General features: G+C 33.3%; 3 protein-coding genes and 1 long non-coding RNA gene across 5 annotated transcripts; 2 read left to right on the plus strand and 2 right to left on the minus strand.

The window, feature by feature from the left end:
• Positions 1–450: 450 nt before the first annotated feature.
• LOC100256572 (uncharacterized) lies at positions 451–5,071 on the minus strand. Its single transcript, XR_786765.3, has 4 exons — positions 4,824–5,071; positions 2,306–2,418; positions 1,188–1,282; positions 451–784 (listed from the first exon to the last, which is right to left on the minus strand). It is a non-coding gene; the product is annotated as an uncharacterized LOC100256572 (long non-coding RNA).
• A 1,592-nt stretch (positions 5,072–6,663) lies between these two features.
• On the plus strand, positions 6,664–7,482 carry LOC100251432 (agamous-like MADS-box protein AGL62). Its single transcript, XM_002271682.4, has one exon. It carries the CDS (start codon positions 6,666–6,668, stop codon positions 7,329–7,331), a length of 666 nt encoding a protein of 221 aa, XP_002271718.3. The 5' UTR covers positions 6,664–6,665; the 3' UTR covers positions 7,332–7,482.
• Positions 7,483–8,750: 1,268 nt separating this feature from the next.
• LOC104880518 (pentatricopeptide repeat-containing protein At4g19191, mitochondrial) lies at positions 8,751–13,689 on the minus strand. The gene has a single exon (XM_010657386.3). It carries the CDS (start codon positions 11,376–11,378, stop codon positions 9,132–9,134), a length of 2,247 nt encoding a protein of 748 aa, XP_010655688.2. The 5' UTR covers positions 11,379–13,689; the 3' UTR covers positions 8,751–9,131.
• Positions 13,336–21,681, plus strand: LOC100241169 (putative ALA-interacting subunit 2). 2 transcript variants are annotated; one of them, XM_002271744.5, is made up of 8 exons: positions 13,336–13,785; positions 15,025–15,178; positions 16,709–16,770; positions 16,861–16,935; positions 17,057–17,173; positions 18,138–18,208; positions 18,513–18,810; positions 21,229–21,681. In XM_002271744.5, the coding sequence occupies exons 2-8, from the start codon at positions 15,100–15,102 to the stop codon at positions 21,520–21,522; spliced, it is 996 nt and encodes a 331-aa protein (XP_002271780.1). In that variant the 5' UTR covers positions 13,336–13,785; positions 15,025–15,099; the 3' UTR covers positions 21,523–21,681. The 2 variants fall into 2 exon arrangements, with proteins under 2 accessions (XP_002271780.1, XP_010655690.1); XM_010657388.3 differs by having other exon boundaries at positions 13,569–13,785; positions 15,053–15,178.
• The last annotated feature ends 297 nt before the right edge of the window (positions 21,682–21,978 follow it).

A 21,978-nucleotide genomic window follows, 5' to 3' on the forward strand; every position in this document is an offset into this window, starting at 1 on the left:
TGTCAATCTCTTCCATATTATATGTGGAGGGTGTGTTGAAAGTTGACAGTGGAGTCCAAATTTCTAACGACATTAATTTATGACTGCGTACGTGCCCTTTTCACTCTGAATCGTAAAAACGAAAATTAGAACTTACGTTTTTTGTCCTTATTCCAGAGACCTGAAAAGTAGGTTGCAACAAAATCTGGAGCTGAAAATGCCCCTTAACCTGATTAAATTACTCCTATCAAGAAAAATATCTTATTGACCCAAGTAATTGCTTGCTGCCGTGGTTTAAAAAGGCTTCAGCATGCATCAGCATGACCAAAATCCAGGAAGGAGAGAAGCAAACACTGAAGCGTTCAGTTCATAGTAGCTTTTATGCTCATTAAATTTAATTCCAGAATGTGCAAATTATGTTTGTTTGCCGAGTAATAACTCCTGCTGGAGTTACCAGTAATTTGGGCAAGATTGATGTGGACTGGGTGATCACTACCATATGAATTGATGCATCTGTCTTAAAAGTACATCTGTAAACAGGAATGTAAAATATACAGTATACAAGTCGTTAACAACAGCAAAATCATGTAGACATTTTTGAATTTGGGCTTTCACTTGGCCAGAAGTCGCATCTTTTTCATATCTCGATCTCCTTCTCCAATAAGTAGGAATATCATCTATCGCGTTTAGCTAACACACCAATGCTAATACAGATTTCAAATAGGTCCCTTGTGTTTAGCCTCTTCTCGTATCTGTAAGAACCAAGTCATCCAACGCTGCTTTTGATGCAACGATGGGGATCGTCCTGAAACTCCAACGTTATTACTGCAGCCATAAGCACAAATGCTCCAACAACAAATAATACTACCAGCTAAACAATTAATAAAGCACTGGAGAAAACTTTTAGCTTGACAAAATAATGCAAACTTTGGTTTCTAATTTTACAGAATGCAAGGCTTGCAACTACATAGCACCAGAATTGCAGGGTGCAGTGCAAATGACTTAAATACCAATTTTTTTGGCAACCTGCTGGATGTGTCCGTGGCACCACCATAGCCCATCCCACAGTAAATCAGATTGTGACACAAAATTGCAAAACATTGTAGTTTCACCCAAGAATTTTGAAGCACCACTTTAAGATTTATATCCGCCATTCAAGATAAGATCTAAATCCAACATTCAAATTTACTTGCAAGTGCTAAGCTTACATTCAAAATGGAGTCTAGCGCGATTTCTTTATGCGTTTGGGGGGCCTCATTGTTTCTTTCCTTGAATCCTCAGTAGTCTTTATGTTCACAAATGGCTGCAAACATTTTCAAGAAGAATTAGATGTCAGAACTGGTTGTCATAATCAGTCTTTCTGCATTTCAATAATCACTTTATTCTGGATTCCAAGAAAAAAGTGGCTAGTTATACTATGAATGTTTATCAACCCTTCTGATTGACAACTGACAAAGATGCTATTCTCACTCCAAACAGAGTTTCAAAATGGCGCATGGGAAGACTGATAATGTCTTAACAAACAATGTAGATGGCCAAGAATGACTAGGCCTTTATCAATCAAAATCCAATACAGGCCCTTCAAAACCAGTACAAGGGTATTTGGTGCCTTGTTTACATCTTATAATGTATCAGAAACAGCCAGAATAAAATACTTTTTCAAGAAATGCTGAGCTCTCTTCTTTGAGGCTAGACAATTTTCATATCAAGCATTTTCATATTAATCATTTGCATGTTCAGTACCTCATAGGTTCCTTGGTCTTCCTTTTTTACACTCTATCAATACCCTTCTGATGTTTAGTCGGCCATCCTACTTGTTGCTTTTGTATGCTTTATAAGTGCTCTTTTTCATTTATAAAATTTATTACTCATAAAAAATAATTTCCATGCACAGCCACAAAATTAAGAACTGATTCAAAAAAAACAGAAGAGCAAAAATATATCGTAGTTTAGCATTCAGGAATTATTTGACATCAGAATTACACAGCATTTAGTATGAGAAATGCCATGGATAGTTTGCCCAAAAATCCAAGAATGAATTTATGTGTAACAGCAGTTATCCATGCTAAGTAAATAAAAAAACATGTGTTAACATTCGATTATCATTAAACATAATTTGGGAATTATACTTCAGAAAGCATTTGCAAATGTTCTGGAATATATAAGGAATTATTTTAAAAAGGTATGAATGGAATTTTTGTTGTTTTGATTAAATGAGATATATTCAAGAAATTTCAGGAATAATGAGACAATTTGTTACTGTCAATTAAATATACGCAATTATTAAAACAAGCACAAAATATAACAATAAAGTAATGTTTCTAACCTCTTCCCATTTTCTCTGGAGTTCCAAAAGTTCCTGACAGTATGCAAGGCACTCTGCGTGGTAGACGGCAGCTAAGTCTTTAATCAAAGCCTTCCTTCTGATGATGCCAATCACTTCAGAAGAACCAAAAAATGATAAGTTAAATATTAGGACCATCAAAAAAATTTCTCCGGCTAGAAACATAAAAGTCTAGAATCATACATTGCCAAACTCCTTATTAATAATAACATTTCAGTGAGTTTGAGACACCATGGGATGGAGAATATACGTGCCGCATTTATATGTAAGAACTCTAAATTATTAATTAATTTCTAGTGGGCAAACTCAATGGATTAGTTAAGACACAAAAAAGGTTCTACATTCTTGCTATTTTATTGATCATATCATATTCAATTTTTAAAAGGCCAAAGGTGGTTCTGAGGTGTTTTGATCAAATGAAAAGGTTAAAGCCTTGAGGCAGAACAAGGTATAAGTCTCAACTTTAAAAATAAATAAATAAATAATGAAAAAGAAAAGAAAAGAAAAATACTAATAAAATCAGATGAAAATTGAATAACAAGAAAACCACACAATTCTTACTAGTCAAATTAATTGTTTGTCATTGTCAATAGTTTCTAATTCATCTTCCTTTCTACTATAATTTAATTTTTTTTGACTTCATCAAATAATCTTTAAAACATCACTATCATTAGTACGATTTTCCAAGAAATCGTAATCATATCTAATAGCCCTATTATCCTCTTCATTAGTATTAATGTCCACCTATTCTTTTTCTTCATCCATCAATTCTTATGACTTTTTTCTTTATCCTTCAATAATAATAATAATAATTATATATGAGCTTAGTCACTATAGCGGTCAATTAAGCCCTTACTTTGTATAAGGTTTAATCATAGTCTTCAATCGAAGACAAAACTTGTAAATCTATATCAAAACCCTACAAAAGGTTATATATATATATATCTACACACACACATACATACACAAAAAGCCCATCATTAAAACCCTTTGAATTTTGGGACTTAAGCCTTGAGGATATAGCTTCAAGATAGCAAGCCTCAATAGGGTGAGGCTTAAGCCTTTATTACTCCATATTAAGGCCAGCCTTAAGGTTGTAAGCCTCAACAAGGTGAGGCTAAAACCTTTATTGCTCTATATTGAGGCTAGCCTTAAGGCTATAAGCCTCAGCAGTGTGAGGTTTAAGCCTCAATTATCATATATTTGGGCTACAGCATCAAGGTTAATTTGCATAACCTCGCCTTGAGACCCTCAATAGCCTTTTAAAACACAGATATTATATTATCATTGGAGAACCTAACCTACATTTTTTTATCAAAGAATCTAACCTACAATTTTTATCATGAAATTTCTAGGCTAACCACATGAAACTTAATTTGACAGAACTTCAATAAGGATACATGCATACATACACACAAGTATTTTATATATATAAGAACAATAGAAATAGTCTTTGATTTGGTTTATAAAACTGTGAACACAACAAACATCCATTGATTTCCACCACTTACATGAACCAATTCTGCGAGAGGATAGGAAGCCCATCAATTGACAGGAGAGCACTGTCATACACAGTTTTCTAAGGCGCGCTTAGAACACATCAAGGCAGCCAATCCCTAGTCATAGTGCCTTGCTAGACAAGACACACACCTTATTGAAAAGGCGCACCTCATCTGCTGTACTCTTCCTTTTTAAACACTTTTATTCTTGAAATTTAAATAATTTCATTACTTTTTTTTTTTTGTTGAATGCTTCTTTCAAATGTTTGGAATCTTAATTTTTTTTATTGCTTGTATTAGATCTTGGATCATATTTTATAAAGTTGATATGCATCCTAGGTCCAGTTTCACTTCACTCAGGTGCACACCTTGTGTTGCGCCTTGGGCCTAAGCTATTGGAGACTTTTGCGCCTTAGGTGTGCCTTGTGCCTTTTAATACTATGGTCATACAAACAATCTATACTACAAATTCACATGACCATCATTTTTAGCTTTCATTCCAAAAGAAAAGGGCCACCATCATCCTATTAATTTTTTTTTATTAAAAAAATAACCCTTGTTCCTTTGTATAAATATTAAGAATTGGAACATTAATTCTCTAAGAGGTTGTTATGTTGAAATCAACAAAAGCCCAGATACAATCAATGCGACTGCAGAATGTTGCAACAGACCTAAATTACCACAAAATGCAAATGTTTTCTCATGTTTCACCCTTGAGAAAGTTTCAAAATCGGGCAGTTTCAACTAGCTTGGGCAAACATTTTGACCAAGATAGAAGACATTAGTACATAACCAACTTAAAAAGGCTCAGGGCCATCATAATAAAATTGCTATTGTCCCTAAACAATCAAACCTAAAACAAGAAACCCTAGCACCCATCAGACACTGCATTGAATTGAACTAAACAAGAAACGATAAACTCCAATTTATACACACACGAGAAACAATCAAAAGAAAAAAAACCCAAAAAACAAGTTCAAAACCCTAAAAAAGAGTGTTACTTCGGCTGGGGTCGAATCGATGCGGAGGAGGAAGATCGGGTTGTGTTGGGGACGGCTCGGGAGGAGTAGGATCGAGTTGTGTGGCAAGTTCAGGAGGCGAAGATGGAGGATCAGGTTGATCCGCCGGAGGCGGAGGAGGAGGAGAAGGAGACTCCGCGTCAGCCATAGGAGGTGGTTTGCTGTTTGAGAGTTGAGTGTTTTTTATGCTGGGAATCTAACGTGGAGAAGCCAAAGGCTTTTGCAAAAGTGCAGTAATTTAATAATAATAATAAAAGGTTATTTGATAAAATCATCCATTTGCAAAACTAACCGATCATATTATATATATATAATTAAAAAATATTTATATCAAAAATAAATTATTCTTCAAATTAAAAAATAAGAGGAATTAATTTTACACCTAAAGTTTTTTCATTCATTTTAATCAATTAATTCAATAAAAAAAAACCATTTTATAAAACTGTAGCTTATAAAAAGCGTGAAATTTTCAATATGAAGCATTGTTTATAAAGAGTCTCTGTTATTATTATTTTTATTAATAATTATAAGATTTATGTTTAAAATTTTCCTTATGCAATACAAATTAATTAAAAGAAAAGAAAAGTGTGATATTAAGCCATAAAACTTATTCAATATTCATTTATTTATAGAGGTTATCTTCATGAATATTATTCGTATTTTATAATTTTCTATTTTTTTTTAAATTTTCATATATTACTTTTCATTTAAAAATAATAATATTCACCAAGTAAGCTCATAGTGTAACCGTTTGGATAGACCAATAAAAGGGAATCCATAATTTGCTGCATAAAATTGATAAAAATAAAAAAATAATAACTTTAGAAAATGAAATAACTTCTTGATATTTACTTTAAAAGTAGAATGACTTTTCAAAGTTGTTTAAAAATAATTAAGGCTTTAAAAAAATTTAAACTCAAATTTTTAAAATTTTAAAATAATTAAGTTGATATTTTTTATATAAAATTTTTAAAAATTAAGTCATAATTTTTATATAAAATATAGAAGTCAAAAAAATTATTCTTAAAAATAAAAAACAAAATATGTGCACTATTAAATTATTTTTAAAATAATTAAGTTAATAATTTTTATATAAAATATAGAAGTCAAAACTATTTTTTTTTAAAGAAATAAAAACAAAATATTTATCCAAAGTAGCACTAATAGATTATTTTAAGCAATAGTTTGAAAAGAAAAAAACCTATCTCCAAAATATAATTTCAAAATTTTAAAAAATAATTTTTATTATTTTACGAAAATAACATAAATTATTTTTATTTGAAAAAAAGTATATTTTCTTTTTAAAAGCTACCATATAAAATATACCAGTAATAACTATTTTTTATTTTTAAGGGAATATTTACGGCTAATAAAAAGCTTTTAAAAAAATTTAGTAGGATTTTCGGAATCAAAATTTAGAAATAAAATATTTTCATATAATGTAAAAATAAATGCTACTATATAAAATATAAAATTTAAAATTAAAAAGGATTTTCTAAATCTAAATTTAAAAATTAAATTGGTAAAAATAAAAAGATAGAATATAAAATATTTTTTATTTTTACAAATAAAAAAAAAGTAGTTTTTAATTTTTACATATTTAATATTTAAATTTAGATTTAGGAAATATTTTTGAATTTTTTTATTTTATATTTTATATGGTAGCTTTTTATTTTTAGGGTATATGGAAATATTTTATTTCTATATTAAGATTTAGAAAATCTTTTTGAAGATGCTTTTATTAAGAGTAAGTATTGCTTCTTATCTATATAAAACAACAATCAACCCATCAAGAAACATTCATTATCGAAGTCGACTTCAATTATGGCAAACATAAATATGGTGAAAAAACAGAGCATGGGAAGACAGAAGATCGAAATCAAAAAAATTGAGAAGAAAAGTTCCTTGGAGGTCACCTTCTCCAAGCGTCGAACAGGACTCTTCAAGAAGGCCGGCGAGCTCTGCGTTTTGTGCGGTGCTGAGGCCGCCGTCATCGTCTTCTCTCCGGGCAGGAGGGCCTTCGTCTTCGGCCACCCCTCTGCGGACGCTGTCATCGATCGCTTCCTCCATCGCGAGACCAACTCTCGTGCGCTTGTTCCGGCGGGACAGGTGCACGGACACGTTCAGAGGCAATACTTGGAGGCTCTTGGAAGGCTGGAGGTGAAGAAGGAGCAAGAAGAGACGGTGGGGGGAGATGGGGAGGGTGGGTTTTGGTGGGACGCGCCCATTGAGAACATGGGGTTGAATGAACTGGAGCAGTTCAGGGGTTCCCTTGAGGAGCTGAGGAAGAAGGTGGCGGATCGAGTGGAGGAGATGACCATGATGATGATGATGGAGAGCGGTCCTTCTTCGACTGCCATGGTTGAATATGCAGCGCCACCGCAGGAGTATAATTCTTCTGGTGGTGTTCTGCATGGCCATGATTTGGCTGCACAGGGTGTTCCTCATGGTTTCGATTTTGGGTTCGGTTTCGACGAACACCTTTTCTGATGTACATTCCTTTGGTTTTTTTTATTTTATCTTTCTCTCGCTCCCTGTTCCGTCCGTACTTCGCAAAATAGTACTACCCCATATATCATTATCTTTCTCCTGAGGTATTCATTAGACTAGTTATGATGATGGATATCTTCCTTTGCCTTCCTAAGGTATTCTTCAGACCTGTGGACCTTTGCCTCGCCGGAGCACAAATTGCAGTTTCATAACCTATCAAGGTCTAACTAGAGATGAAAATATCATAATATATCGGTGAAGATGGATATAAAGTTATCGGATTTTATCGGGAGATATGGGCGATATATCAAATCAGCATGGGCAAAAAATTTGCGATATATTGATGATTTTTAATGCTCAAACTCTTAGTGTAATCAACCTATTATGATTTTTAAATCTTATCTAATGGGCCAAACGATGGATGAAGTTATCCACTTAAATTTTTAATTTTGGTATAATAGTTAAAAGCTTAGATCATGATCGGAGACATATAAAACAACACTCTCATGCTCATATTTAGACAAATTGAAAAAAAATCATATATAAGATAAGGACTATAACTCATATTTAGACAAATATATATATAATATCATTTTTTTTTAAAATTAATTTTAAAAAAATGAAAAAAAAAAAATTCTCTCCCACTTCATAGGATTGTTGTAACACTTACATTTTAAAAATTAATTCATCAAGACCAGCAACGTAGAACTTTAAACAAATCAATGATACATTGAAACACCATGATCATTTAGTTTAAATATGCAAATGGAATATTATATATATATATATATTATAAGTCATGTATTTTAGGTTAATTTTAAAATAAAATTTAATAAATTATTAATATATATTATATTATAAATTAACTAAGATAAAACTTGAAGTTAATTTTAATTATCTTATTATATATTTTATATTTTTATATATTAATTAAATATAAAATAAATAAAATTATCAACATTTTTAAATAAAAAAAACTTATTTAAATATCATCCTTTATTTTTTCCTTAATATATTCAAATTAAATATATTATCATTTTAATATTAATGTATTTTCAAATTCATTTATTATTTTATAATATTATAAATTTATTAATGAGATTTCAAACCTATATATTACATATATCAATAAAACAATTTCTATAAGTATTATTGTTTTTCTATCATTTTTTAGATTTTTTTTAATATTTTTATGAGTTTTAATTTTATTTAATTTTCATTTCATCATCGATTTTTTTTGTCAAAATATACATTCATAATTTTTTATATACCCGTGTTTACCAATATTTTCATCGACCCGAATTCTTGAATTCTTGTATCATCAGTGGCAATTCCATAGGTTGTACTGTTCCTCATGTGAAAGGTAATTCAAAACTAAGGTTCAATTACACATCTTCCATAGACAAATAACAGAAGATGAATCCTGAAAATGGCAATTTTCTTCAACGTTGAGAAGAAACAGCATACGAAGTAAATGTGATACAATTAAAATTGTTTCTTAAAACATTAGTATGAACTATGAATTAGTGCAAAGAAACATTCTCTATGGGTTAGCATTATGGTAGTATAAAACTCGACATGTTTCCAACCTGCAATCAGACAAAAAAAAATGGCAGCCAGAGATGGTCCAGATGCCTGATGAGAATTGGAGAGTCTCTGATACATATTATGTACTCAAATCTTATAAGCTTTAAGCTTTTAAAAAATTAGTTGCTCATGTGTTCCAACCTCGACATGTACTATTTCCTGTGTTGTCTGTCCTGAGGTGAACTCTGATCTCTGCTCTCTCCAAGGCCAAGATCAGTTCCAAGATTGTCTTCCCGAATCTCTAGCCTCCTTGATTTCCAGCTCCAGATTTCCTAAGATGGTATATATCTTGACCGACATTGGATGAGATCGATCAGCAACACGAAATTCATGCACCTGCCCATTTATCTCCAGCCAGCTACAGCCAGGGGTTTTCTTCAAACCACTATCCCTAAGAAAACTTCTCATCTTAGCAACTCCATCCCACTTCCCTGCTGCAGCATAGATGTTAGAGAGCAAAATGTAGTTTCCGGCATTTTTTGGTTCCATACTTACGAGCTTCTCAGCTGCAAATACTGCAAGTCCTGTTTCTGAATGCATCTTACAAGCGCTCAACAATGAGCCCCAAACCCGAGCATCAGGTTTGAAGGGCATAGTTTTTATTAGCTCTTCAGCTTCACTGATATGTCCTGCCCGCCCTAGAAGATCCACCATGCAAGCATAGTGTTCCTGGTTGGGTTGGTAGCCATAGGTTTCTGTCATCTCCTTCAAACACTCCCACCCTTTTCTCACAAGACCTGAATTAACACAAGCAGTCAATAACCCAAGAAAGGTTACTCGATCTGGTTTCAGTCCTGATTGCTTCATTTTGTTGTACAGCACAAAGCATTCAGACCACTCTCCATGCTTTGAATATGCACTGATCATAGAGTTCCAAGTGATCACATCCTTACCATCTAGTTCCTCTTCATCAAAGAGGTTCCTTGCCATATCTATGCACCCACATTTTGCATAGCTTATGAGGAGTGCTGAATTCATGGAAGATGTTGAGTTTAGACCGGATTTGACTGAATATCCATGAAGGTATTTCACTTGTTCTAATGCCCCCAGATTCACGCATGCGGGCAAGACATTAATTATTGTAACACAATCAACTTTAAAACCATCCAATTTCATCTTGGTGAAGAGTGACAAAGCATCATGAGATCTCTCATGGCTTACATATCCTTTGATCATTGAGCTCCATGAAACCACAGTCTTGTCTTTCACCAAATCAAAAACTTTTTGTGCAGCTTCTAATCGATTGGATTTACAATACATATCAATCAAAGAATTATGAACTGACACTTGATAATCCAAACCATTCCTTATCACATGGGCATGCATTTGTTTTCCCCATGCAAGACATTTCAGTTCTGCAATGGAAGACGTAGCTGGAATTGCAGTAAACAAATCGGCTCTAACCCCACATCTCCCCATCTGGATTAAAAGTTCCAGGGTTTCCTTAGGGTGTCTATTTTGGGAATATGCTGATATCATTATATTCCACACAACACAGTCCCTTTCAGGCATTTTCTCGAATGACAACCTGGCATCCTCCAAACTGCTGAATTTAGAGTACATACTCAACAGAGCAGTATTCACAGACAAATTTTCACACAGGTAGCCCACAACAACCAAACAGTGAATAAATTTTCCTGCTTTCAATGAATTCAAAACCACGCTGGATCTTAACAAATTGATTACAGTAACTGAATCCGGTTCAAGTCTCTGCATTCTCATCCTCTTGAAAACCCGAAAGCTCTCTTGAGCATTTCCATTTTGATAAGCCTCAAAAATTAAAGAATTCCAATAAGCCAAATCGTTAATAGCCTCTCCCTCCACCGGTTCTTGCAAATTCCCAGAATCTCCACAACGCCGGTACATTTCCACCAAAGCATTACCCACCAAATCGTAAGAATCAAAGCCCAGTTTAACCACCTGCCCGTGAACCCTTTTTCCGTATTCAACATCCGAGAGACGAGAACAGGAATTCAACACAAAAGGGTAGGTACCTTCATCTGGATACATACATTTCATAACCATTTCTTGGTACACCAAAAGGGCTTTCTTGGATTCACCAAACTTTGAAAGGTTTCTGAGGATTGCGTTGTGGACAACCGAATCTGGGTTGGAGATAGAAATGAAAACTTGTTGGGAGAGATTGAGGTGGCCCAGATTGGCATAACAGTTAATGAGTTTGGACGAGAGCAAGGGGTTCTGGTGGAGGCCATGGAGGATGAACCTGGCATGTACTTGTTGAAGAAGCTGTGGTTTGGTGCAGAGGTCTAAGAGAGAGGAGAAGGAGCTGCTGAATGGTTGTGTTTGGATGGTGGGAAAGTTTTTGAATTTTAGAGGGAAACGGTTGAGGAGATTTAGCGAGAGTGAAGTTTTGAGCATGTTAGATGAAGGTTTAAGCCCAAAGTAAGAATGTGGATGATCAGCCTTCCCTTCACCATGATCCCTTCCTGGCCATGTCATGTAAGAGTGAATATAGAAAGATATTTGGAAGGTAATTAACTAATTACAATTATTAATTATTATTTAATTATCAAATATGGCAATTTTGTTTCATAACTTCATAATTTAAATAAAAGCTAAATTATTTTATTTTTCAAAAAATGTGTTCATTCACTTCTAATATTAGCCTGTTAATGGGAATGCAAAGAATCCAAAATATGTTTTTTTTTTCCTTTATTTTTTCTTCTCCTTTTTAATTACATTTTATTCCCAATCTTTTGTCAACAAAAATACATTTTTATTCTTATTCCAACTTTATACTCGTAAAACTAATCAATTATAGTAAATATTAAGTTAATCTTAAAATTATTTTTTACTTTAAATTATAATATTAAGTTATTTTATCAAACATGTTTAATCTATATAGAGTCCGTTTGGCAGTTTATAATCTTTTTAATACTTTTAAAATTTTATGATTAAGATTTCGTTTAATAAAGTTTTTAGGAAATATTACCAACATTTAACATTTATTTTTTTTTTCTTTCAAGTATTTAGAAATATTAGAAATGCTTTCATGAATTAGTATCAATGCGTTTGACAGTAAATTTAGAAAGTGTTTCTAATATTTTTAATACTTAAAATTTTTTATCCTTCAAGCATAAAAAAAAGACCAGAAATACTTTCTATAATCATTTTGGTAGTGATTTTAATAAGTATTTATAATTTTTTTAACACTTGAAAATTTTTATCTTTTAAGTATTAAAGATGTTAAAAACACTTCATTAAAAATCACAGTTAAATACACTTTAAAATTGCATTTAGTAATGATTTTAAAAAATGTTTTTAGTCTATCTAATACTTAAATGATAAAAAATTTTAAGTGTTAAAAAATTTAAAAACATTTCCTAAAATCACTATCAAATGAATTTTAGTATTAAAAATGTTAGAAACGTTTTCCTAAAATCACTGTTTGATTTGAGAGATTAGTTCATTGGATACCCGAAAACCATAATCTTTTTAACTTGAATTAAATCATTAAATTATTTACCAAACAACTTCTTCAACCTTTTGAAACGAACATCCACTTAAAAGTTACCTTCAATGAGATATATTGGATAGGATAATGGGTAAATATTATAACTTACGAGTTTGAATCGTGTCTTATTAAATTCTATATAATAAGGTTGTATTTGTTTCTCTTATTTGATTTTTTTTTTAAAAGAGTTTGTGTGAAATTTGAATAAAAGATAATACAAAAAAATTATTCAACACTTAAACACTGAATTTGAGTTAAAAATAAAAATTTTAACAAAAATTAACTAATTTAAACAATTAAAAAGCGTCATAAATAGGAAGGTTCCCCTTCTTTGATTAGAGGAAGGTTCCCAGAAGCAACAACTATCCATTATTTTTCTATCTATTTTTATTTCGTCATGGTTTCATGTCATATTTTAGGACAATTTAGCTTAAAGTAATTTAAATAATCTTTGATATAAAATAGTAAAAAAAAGAAAAAGAAAACCTAAGGAATAGTATGTAAAATGTTCATGAAGTTTTAGGTTTTATTTGATAATTATTTTTAAAAAAATAATTTTTAAGAATAGTTTTTAAAAATTGTTTTATAATATTTTATAAAATAAAAGTTTGTTTAAAAATTTAAAATATTTTAAAAATAATTTTTATGTCCATAGTTTTGTTTTTAATAATTATATATATTTGTATAATTATTTTTTAAAATAATTCTAAAAATAATTAAACTATGGTTTTTGAAAATACCCTATTTTTTATTTTGTGAGAAAAAAAATAGGAAACAATTTCTGATTGTCAAAAGTATTTTTCAATTTTTTTGTTTTAGAAAATTGAAAATTCTTCTTTAAAATAGTTTTCCAATATGTTCTTATATATTTATATTTACTTTTTAAAAATAATATTGAAAAAAAAAATCCGTTCAAATTAGGTAGAAGCACCTTTGCCCGAAAAAGCGAGGCGACAAAATTGCGGGTCGAAGCTCCCATTGATCGGGAACGCCTCAGGTGGCAAGACACCAAATAAGACCTGGTTGGGGTGCAGGTTAGCCGCACCACACATTCGGTGCACGATAGCACTTGTCTTCATCACTCTCCTTCGGATTCTGCAGAGCTTGCTTCTCTTCAAGCCTGGAATCAAATCTAGATTCCCGTTTCCTCTCCATCCAAGCAATCCAATCTCTCTCTCTACCTTTTTTTTTTTCCTATGATCCGGTTCTAATCGGACCGGTCAAAGTCAGGAATCAATGAAAAATTTGAGTTGATTTTCCTGGTGCGATTCTTTGCTCTCTGTTAGCCTACTGAAAAAATACGGGGAAACAAGAGAGATTGAAATGTGGTTGTAGAGAAAAGGGAGCGGACGTCACTAATTGACCCCTGATGCCCTTATTTCGTCAATCGAGGTAAGTTTCTATGTTTCGAAAACGTAAATCCAGAATTTAATTTTCTTTGCTTTTCGTACGAGAAATTGCAGGAGTAAATTGATATATTGAGCATAATTCAACTCTACTCAGTTGGCTTAGAACACTTGATTCAATGTTTACAACTATTCAACTAGCATCTGACATTAGATTCTATCCTTGATTTTGTCAATTTGACATTTTTTTTTGTGAATGTTTTCTTGCCGTGAAAATGTAGGAAAATAAAAGGAATTGAGAAGTTGAAGAAATGATTTTTGGTTGTGTACAACCTATGAAAACAGAGAATTTAAGGGGATTGGGTCTAATAGGACAACATAAATTACAAGGTCCAAAGTTTATTTTGCTTATCTTCTTTTCCCCAGTTTTCTCAGCAACCAAATTAGAGTCAGGGTAACAGTTGGCTACAGCAGCATGTTTAACTGAATTGGCTTTAAATAAGCCTATAAATGTGGTTCTCATTTTTCAGTGTTATCAAAGGCATTCGCCTGGCTCGCTTAGGCCATCAGGCCAGGTGAGGTAGATAAAAGTTGCCTCTTGAAGACCCAGGCAAGGTGACTTCAAAGAGGCAACGCCTGGGCAATCACCTTGGGATAAGGTGTAAGGCATACAGGCAACCTCGCATTTGATCATGAGTTAAGATTAAACATACTTAGATTATAATTTTATTCAATCTAACATTGGATTAAACAAAGTATAAGATGAAATATTATATTATCAATCATGGAGATGATAAGATGGATGACTATCAATCTAGTCTTGATGGAAGCGAATTTTAATTTCAATGATGACTATGATGATGATGCCTAAAGTTTCTCTAGAATGTTCAATCTCTTATTTTATTTTATTTTATTTTTTTGTTTTGTTGTCTAGATGTTTGAAAAATTAGAATATGCATTTAGACATGATGAATATCTCTAAACAATATAATGTTTTTTATGATATAGGGTATAATATTTAACACTTTTAATAATTATTACTATTTTTTTAATTTTATAAGACATCATGAATGATGAAAAATTAATAGTGTTGATTATTGAAGACAACACTTATATTGGTTAAGTATCAAATAGGTAAATATATGTATGTTTTTTATTGTCTTACTATAGTTAGGCTATTGCCTTGTTTTTTGCCTTTTGCCTTAGGCTAAAGGAGTCTTATCACCTTGATGTCGCCTTTTGCTTTTGACAACACTTCCATTTTTGGTGCAAATCTCTTGAACAGGGATTTCCCTTGTTGCAATTGTCACTAGGACTGAAATTTTGGGGGCAGCACTGGTTGAGCTGAAATTTGGAATCAATGGATGCAGATGGAGGGAGTGCCTCAGCGGTTGGTATTGAAGGCCGACCAGTTTCCCTCCATTCAGGGCAGCCAAGAGGTGAAATTTCTTTTTGGAATTCTTGTTAAAAAATTTGGTTCTTTTAGATATCCTATGAAATTTGAATGGGTCCATTGTGAAAGGATGAAAGGTCTCTTTTTCAATTTTTCACAATCAATGACCATTCCAATTTTGTGAGATGCCTCCATTCAAGATGATACAAATTCATATGTAAAACCCTATGGGCCAAAATAATTTCCATTGCATGTCTGTTCAAGTCTTGGTATTTTGGGTGATTATGTATTAAAGGTCTTAAAAATAAGATGCAGAAGACGAATGCGATACACTTTTACCAACTAAAAACAGGCATATGCTAAAACAATACATTTTCAGTGTCATATAAGAATAAATCATGATTTTAGTCAAATTTTTTAATTTTGTTTGATTGGAAACTGTGAAATAAAAAATCTCAAGTTTTGAGATGGGGAATTGTGAATTAGAGACCCCTGAGAATAATGAATTAATTGATAGTCTCTTAAAGTTAGCTGATTTTTGTAAAATATGATCCAGAAAATTCTTAAACCAAGTGAGGCAGATCTTTTGTCAAATGCATAATTACAGATCCTTTATATTTTTAATTTATTTTCCAATTACACTTTTATATTTAAACAAGTATTTCTGCGAGCCACAAGGTGGTAGTTTAAGTCCTCACCTCTTCCTTGAAAACTCTTTTATTTCTTCACAATCTTCCTCTCTCTAATGCCTGGATGAGGAACTTCTTTTTGACATTATTTTTGGGTTTATATGGTCCCTTTTCCATTATGGCAACCTCATGTCTCAGCGGGTCATTGATTCTTTTGGATTCGAAAGATGCATCAATATGTAACCCAGATAGTTAACGGGAAGCTCATTCACCTTCCATTCCAAATCCACCACCAGCTCCTATGCTTCTCAATTACCCTGACTCATTTCACAATCTTCCTTGGGTTGATTTCCAGGCTTGCAACTAACTTTAGGGTCTGATTGTCCAAGAATGCATGGAGGCACCTGCAACTGCGTATGCAAAACAATAAAGTGGCATTAACAAATGATATTTGAAACAAATCCATCCTTATCAATGACACTAAGCCCTTCCAGAAACTGTCCTTCCTCTACCTTCAAATAAGTTATGCTGAATCTCCTTGACCACAATAAATAGAGGAGATGCAGCAATGAGCTTCCCTGAGTTAGCTTACCATATAAGTTTGGAGACTCTGGATCTAGCCTTCATTTGGCAATTCCTTTGGATTTTTTTCTCTTCATATCTTCTGGTGAACAGCTGATGCAAATCTTTTATCAAATCCATCGTGAGCATGCTCTGATTGGCATTTTTTTCTAAAAATCTCTGCATCCTTCCCCAAGACTTTTTTGACCATTTCCCTTAGCATGTCTTAGATAACTGGTCTTTAGTATTCCTTCCTTTGGTTCTTGCTAATTTAATATCATGAGGTCCACTGTTTGTGTGTATGCATATAATTATTTAATTTCAATATGATTTGCTTTATTTTCTTGCATTAACATATAAGTGATCTCATTATGATGGTTTTGCAGCTCTATATCAATTTACACAGCAGAGTCTCCCAGCATGTAAACCTGTATTGACACCAGGATGGGTTTGTGCTTGAACACAAGTATTTATGCCTGAATCTTCCTTAGTCCGGTCTTCATATTTATTTTTGTGATGTTAACTTTCTTTTTTACAGGTTATTGCCACGTTTTTGTTGATCGGTGCCATTTTTATTCCTGTTGGTCTTGTTTCTCTCCATGCCTCACAAAATGTAATCTCCCATTTGGTTGCCATGGATATATTAAGCAGCTGCTTATTTTTTATTTTTTTTCAAATTACTCACTGTTGTGCAGAGAATCAAGTAGTATATTAACCTGACATTTTATTTCTAGGTTGTAGAAATTGTAGAACGTTATGATGCTGAATGTATACCAGAAAAGTACCAAAGCAACAAGGTTGCTTATATCAGAGATAGCTCAATTCCCAAAAACTGTACTCGGTACTTAAAGGTGATACTCTTTTCTTCTTCTCTGATGTTAATTTGATCTTTACAGTGACCATGCATACTTGCTATATTATAGATTTCATCTTGATTCATGAAACAAGATTTAAAGGGTATTTCATTAAAAACATAATCTCCCTTTCAAGTGGTAAGACTTGATCCGGATTGCATAGCCTTTCCACTTAACTTAAGAAGAAAGAGGGGCTTGCAAGTTTATTTAGATCAGTGATCTTATGTATGGGAGTCCTAAGTTTATCATATCTCAAGTTCTGTATGAGCATAGTCAAATAGATATCTCTACCTAGCTATGGTCTGCCGGTCTCACTGTAGCAGGTTTCATGTGGTCATGTTGAAACTTGAACATTGATATGAGACATATGTTAGTTTTTTGATAGCTTCAATTTCCTCGTGGTGGTAAGAGTCTCTCTTCTGGTCTTGGACTTGGCTGTTGATTAAATTGAAGACACCCTTTTAGGAGAGACATCTTTCTCAAGTAAAGACAAAACTTTCCTGGGGATAACCTAGTGGCATCCAACTTAAAATTCAACTACAGAAGCAATAGCTCAAACTAACCATCAGCCATGTTATTCTGCCTTTGCTCCTGATCATATAACTGCTGTTTGCTTTATTGGAGGCAAATGAACAGTCATGAAATGGACCTTTCTAGTCAACATCTTTGAAACCCCTGGTCTTCAAATGTTCATGCCAAAAGTAGAAGATTCCTCTATCATAAGAAGAATGATGAGCTTATTAATAACATTCCTGGCATAAGTAATATCTGGAGATGTAGGGAGTAGATCAACAAGTTTACAAGTCGCAGGAGTACAAGTATTGCTGATAGCCTGACCATTTATGTTATTGTTGGCTTTGGCCAGTAGGAGTTACAAGTGCTCTGTATCAAGATTGCTAAGTTGATTATAGATCAATAACTTATCCTCCAAGAATTGAAGATCGCTTCTTTGATTTTGTAGGTGCACAAACATATGAAAGCTCCGATTTCCGTCTACTACCAACTTGATAACTTCTATCAGAACCACCGCCGGTGAGAGTTATTCCATTTCCACTTCTTATGCAGTGAGGAGCCCTTTTGTTTATGTTGATTTAAAATTTACTTGTTTGCCTTGTTCTATTTATATTTTGTGTTCATTTCTTGAATGTGTTTTTATTCCATTTCCACCTCCTGTTTTAAAGATTTTGATAATGAGCTCTACTGCTGCCATAAATTCATTTAGGAATTATCATGGAATTTCTTACAGCAGCCTGCAGTCTGTACCTCTAATTTTTAACATTGTTCTTTCACTTCATGCTTCCATTCTGTGCTTCAAGAATTTTCAAATATTTTCCAGGTATGTCAAAAGCAGAAGCGATCAGCAGCTCCTGCATGGACTGAAGTACAATGACACAAGTTCCTGTAAACCTGAACAATTGAACAATGGTCTCCCAATTGTCCCTTGTGGGTTGATAGCTTGGAGTTTGTTTAATGACACATTTAACTTTGTCCGAAGGTCAGAGGAAATGAAAATTAACAGGAAAAACATTGCATGGAAGAGTGACCGGGATCACAAATTTGGCAAGGAAGTGTATCCCTTCAATTTCCAGAATGGGACTTTGATTGGAGGTGGAAAGCTAGATCCAAGGATTCCTGTAAGTCTTTTCCGTCTGCAACAGTTTATCAGTTCATCCTTTCCAAGTCTCTAGGTCCCTTAAAGCATAATATCTAATTCTTTAATTTAGCACCACTTGTTTATGACTTGCGGTATATTTTTGTAACCATCCCACTTGTGGTAGCTGTACCATATTTTCTCATCTTGTTTCTTTGATCATCAAATCTTAATAACCTATAAATATTTATGAAGATTATGGAGATAATGATGTAGTTTTACAAGAGATGTCATTTTAAGAAATTTGGAATACTTTTCTGTTCGTTAACTTCTGAGAAAGGGTAGGCCAGATCAAAGACCATTGTCCCAGAAGTCCTGTGGGATATTTGTGTGAGATTGTTTCTGAGTTGTTAGCTGGGATCTGGAGAAAAGTATGGGAATGTGGTTTATTTGAATACTAAAAGTATGTGGATGAGAAGCAAATCTTGGATGCAGTATTTGCCCGGCTAACAAATGTTTGGACATTATATTGAGAAATCAGCTCCTGGCTAATTTGTGAGCTGGATGTTTAGATGCCTTATAACCTTGTAAATTGGGAATTTCTTCCTTGCTTGTTGAGGAAGATGGCCCTTGGGGATAAGTGAGATGAAATACTTGCATTTTGATAATGTTGTTCTTATAAGTGGAGCAGGTAGATTGTTCTTTTGTATTTCAACAATGTTGTTCTTTGTTGTGGTGGATGGGTTTTCTTGTGGCCTTCTATAGAAAATTTTAAGAGGATTAAGGCAAAGAGATCCTCTCTTTCTGCGTTTGTTTATGGTCATTGTGGAGGCTTTTTGTGGACCAATGCTAAGGATGGGCGAAAGAACTTTGTAAAAAGGTCCTGAAGTGGCTGGGGCAATAGCTGAGGAGAGAGCACATATTATTTACTTCTATGTGGATGATAGCTGTGTTTTAATCCGTAAATGCTGAGCAACTTATATTTTTAAGAGGAGGGTTGCGCTAGTTTGAAGCAGCCATAATGTTAATTGAATAAGATGAGTGCTCTCCTAATGGGTCATATGCATTTGGACGTGCTAGCTAACAGCCTTGGAATGCATCACTTGGGATTTTCTTTTATTTTGGATTTTAGTTGGTTGCTTTTCTAAAGGTAGATGAGTTTGGAATTTGGTGATGGGAAGTTTGAAAAGGAGTTTTAAGTGGCTGAAATAGTGTACCTTTCAGGAGGGAGGCAAATTATTTTAATCTGATGAAGTCATAAAGTTCTTTCATTGGCTGAATGTAAAATGAGTTATTGGCTGGATGCTTAGCATGGGGAGATCCCTATTATGGAGTGCTTTGCAAACTTTTATGAAATTGCTTTAGCTACAGAGGCATGTGCACATGACAATGTGAGCTGTGAGGCACAAGAGGGTGATTGTAAAAGTTGTGATATACTACTTTGTAAAAGTTTCTTTTGTTAGGAGTTGGGTAGGGTTGATTTTGTCTTTAACAGCTCTATTTGACAAAGATAAATAGATGTAGGGAAGAAAAAGTTAATTGGCACAGGAGTTTGAATGGGGCTTTTCTTTTTTGTGAATCTCCTTCTCCTTTTTAGTTTGTCTCCCAGGATAGAAAGTACTTTCCTAGCCAAAGAGGTGTAGAATATGTTGGTTCTGGAGTTGGCTGACTACCACTGTGCATTGGAAAGTGGTAATGGATATGTAGAACTTCTATCTCTCTCTGGGTTATGGTGGGTAAAAGCTCAGTGGATTGATGGACTGATGTTTCAAATACAGTGGCATTGCCACATGCTATTTTGTGGTGCATCTGGAAAAGAAATTGGAGGCTTTTGAAGAAAAAGAGGTTTTTACAGTGAAACCAAAGTTGTATATCAGCAAAGCCCTTTCTTTGGAGTAGCACAGTAGGCTTTGGGTTCATAGACTTCTTAGTTTCTTTAAAATTCTGAATTTTATTTTCTATTTTATGTGTATACCTTGCATACATATGGGCTACTAACTCACACTCTTTGTTTACTTTAATACGATTTTTTTTTCTTTTGGTTTAAAAAGTAAAAAAACAATTATGAATATTTATCTTCCTTTTGTAGTGCCATCACTAAAACCTATATTTCATCTAATGTTGGTGACAGCATAGCAGTATCATATGGTTTTGAAACCATTTACATTCAGTGATCATGTGCAAGAGCATGGAACAATCCTAGACTAGTACCATCCTAGGATTTTTCATTCTAGGCCCAAAATCAACACCAAAACCCTTCCAATGTATTGGATTGCAATTGCAAATAAAGTGGAGAGAAATATAGCCCTGATGAGCTTCTCCATACATTGTAGATTCTATTATTTTTATTTATTTATTACATTTCCAGCTGAAACCTGAGGTTGACAAATTCTTCTGATTTTAACACTCTTTTTTTGCTTTTGCTGGGGGCTGCTGGGCCGCAATGGATCACATCAATCAGCTGAGCGATCAAGAGGATCTTATTGTATGGATGCGTACTGCAGCACTCCCTAGCTTCCGAAAGTTATATGGAAGAATTGAAGAGGATATAGATGCAGATGATGTTATTGTTGTTCACCTCAGTAACAACTACAACACGTACAGTTTTGGTGGGAAGAAAAAGCTTGTTCTTTCCACATCCTCTTGGTTGGGAGGAAAGAATAACTTCCTTGGGATAGCATACATTTTTGTTGGTTCTTCCTGTATATTCACGTCAATTGTCTTCATGTTGCTTCATGTGAAAAACCCGAGGTAAAACTTCATATGTCCAGTATGAATGATTGAATTCCTCCCTTATTCGTCTTTTGTTGCATGAAATTTAAATACCATAAAGAAAGTGCTGTTGACTAATGTAAAAGGAACTTTATAGGAATGAGGACTCCCCCTCACCAGTGCCTAAGTTCTTATTAGGTTATTTGATTGGGTGAATTTTCAAATGGCAAGCATGGTCCACGATGCATTGTTAATAGGGCTGTAACTTGGACTGGTTAAGGGTTATTTGATTGAAGCTCAACTTAAATTAAAAAACAATCAATCTATGTTCAACTCGATCCGAAAGCTTAATCGAACTTCATTTTTCAAAACTAAGCTTGAGTCTGGATTGATTAAATTAGACTTGGATTTATAGGATTGTATGATTTGGAATCCATTTATAATGTTTTTTTTTTTTAATTTTTTTTAATTATATTTATATTCAAATTTAAATAATAAA

Source organism: Vitis vinifera, chromosome 10 (genome assembly GCF_030704535.1).
Source record: "Vitis vinifera cultivar Pinot Noir 40024 chromosome 10, ASM3070453v1".
Taxonomy (NCBI): domain Eukaryota; kingdom Viridiplantae; phylum Streptophyta; class Magnoliopsida; order Vitales; family Vitaceae; genus Vitis; species Vitis vinifera.

Excerpts from the sequence above, each read along its gene's own strand:
- LOC100251432 (XM_002271682.4), top strand. The coding sequence starts at position 6,666 with ATGGCAAACATAAATATGGTGAAAAAACAGAGCATGGGAAGACAGAAG.
- LOC104880518 (XM_010657386.3), bottom strand. The coding sequence starts at position 11,378 with ATGACATGGCCAGGAAGGGATCATGGTGAAGGGAAGGCTGATCATCCA.
- LOC100241169 (XM_002271744.5), top strand. The coding sequence starts at position 15,100 with ATGGATGCAGATGGAGGGAGTGCCTCAGCGGTTGGTATTGAAGGCCGA. Across the intron at positions 15,179-16,708 it reads CCATTCAGGGCAGCCAAGAG|CTCTATATCAATTTACACAG; the intron begins GTGAAATTTCTT and ends ATGGTTTTGCAG. Across the intron at positions 16,771-16,860 it reads CTGTATTGACACCAGGATGG|GTTATTGCCACGTTTTTGTT; the intron begins GTTTGTGCTTGA and ends TCTTTTTTACAG.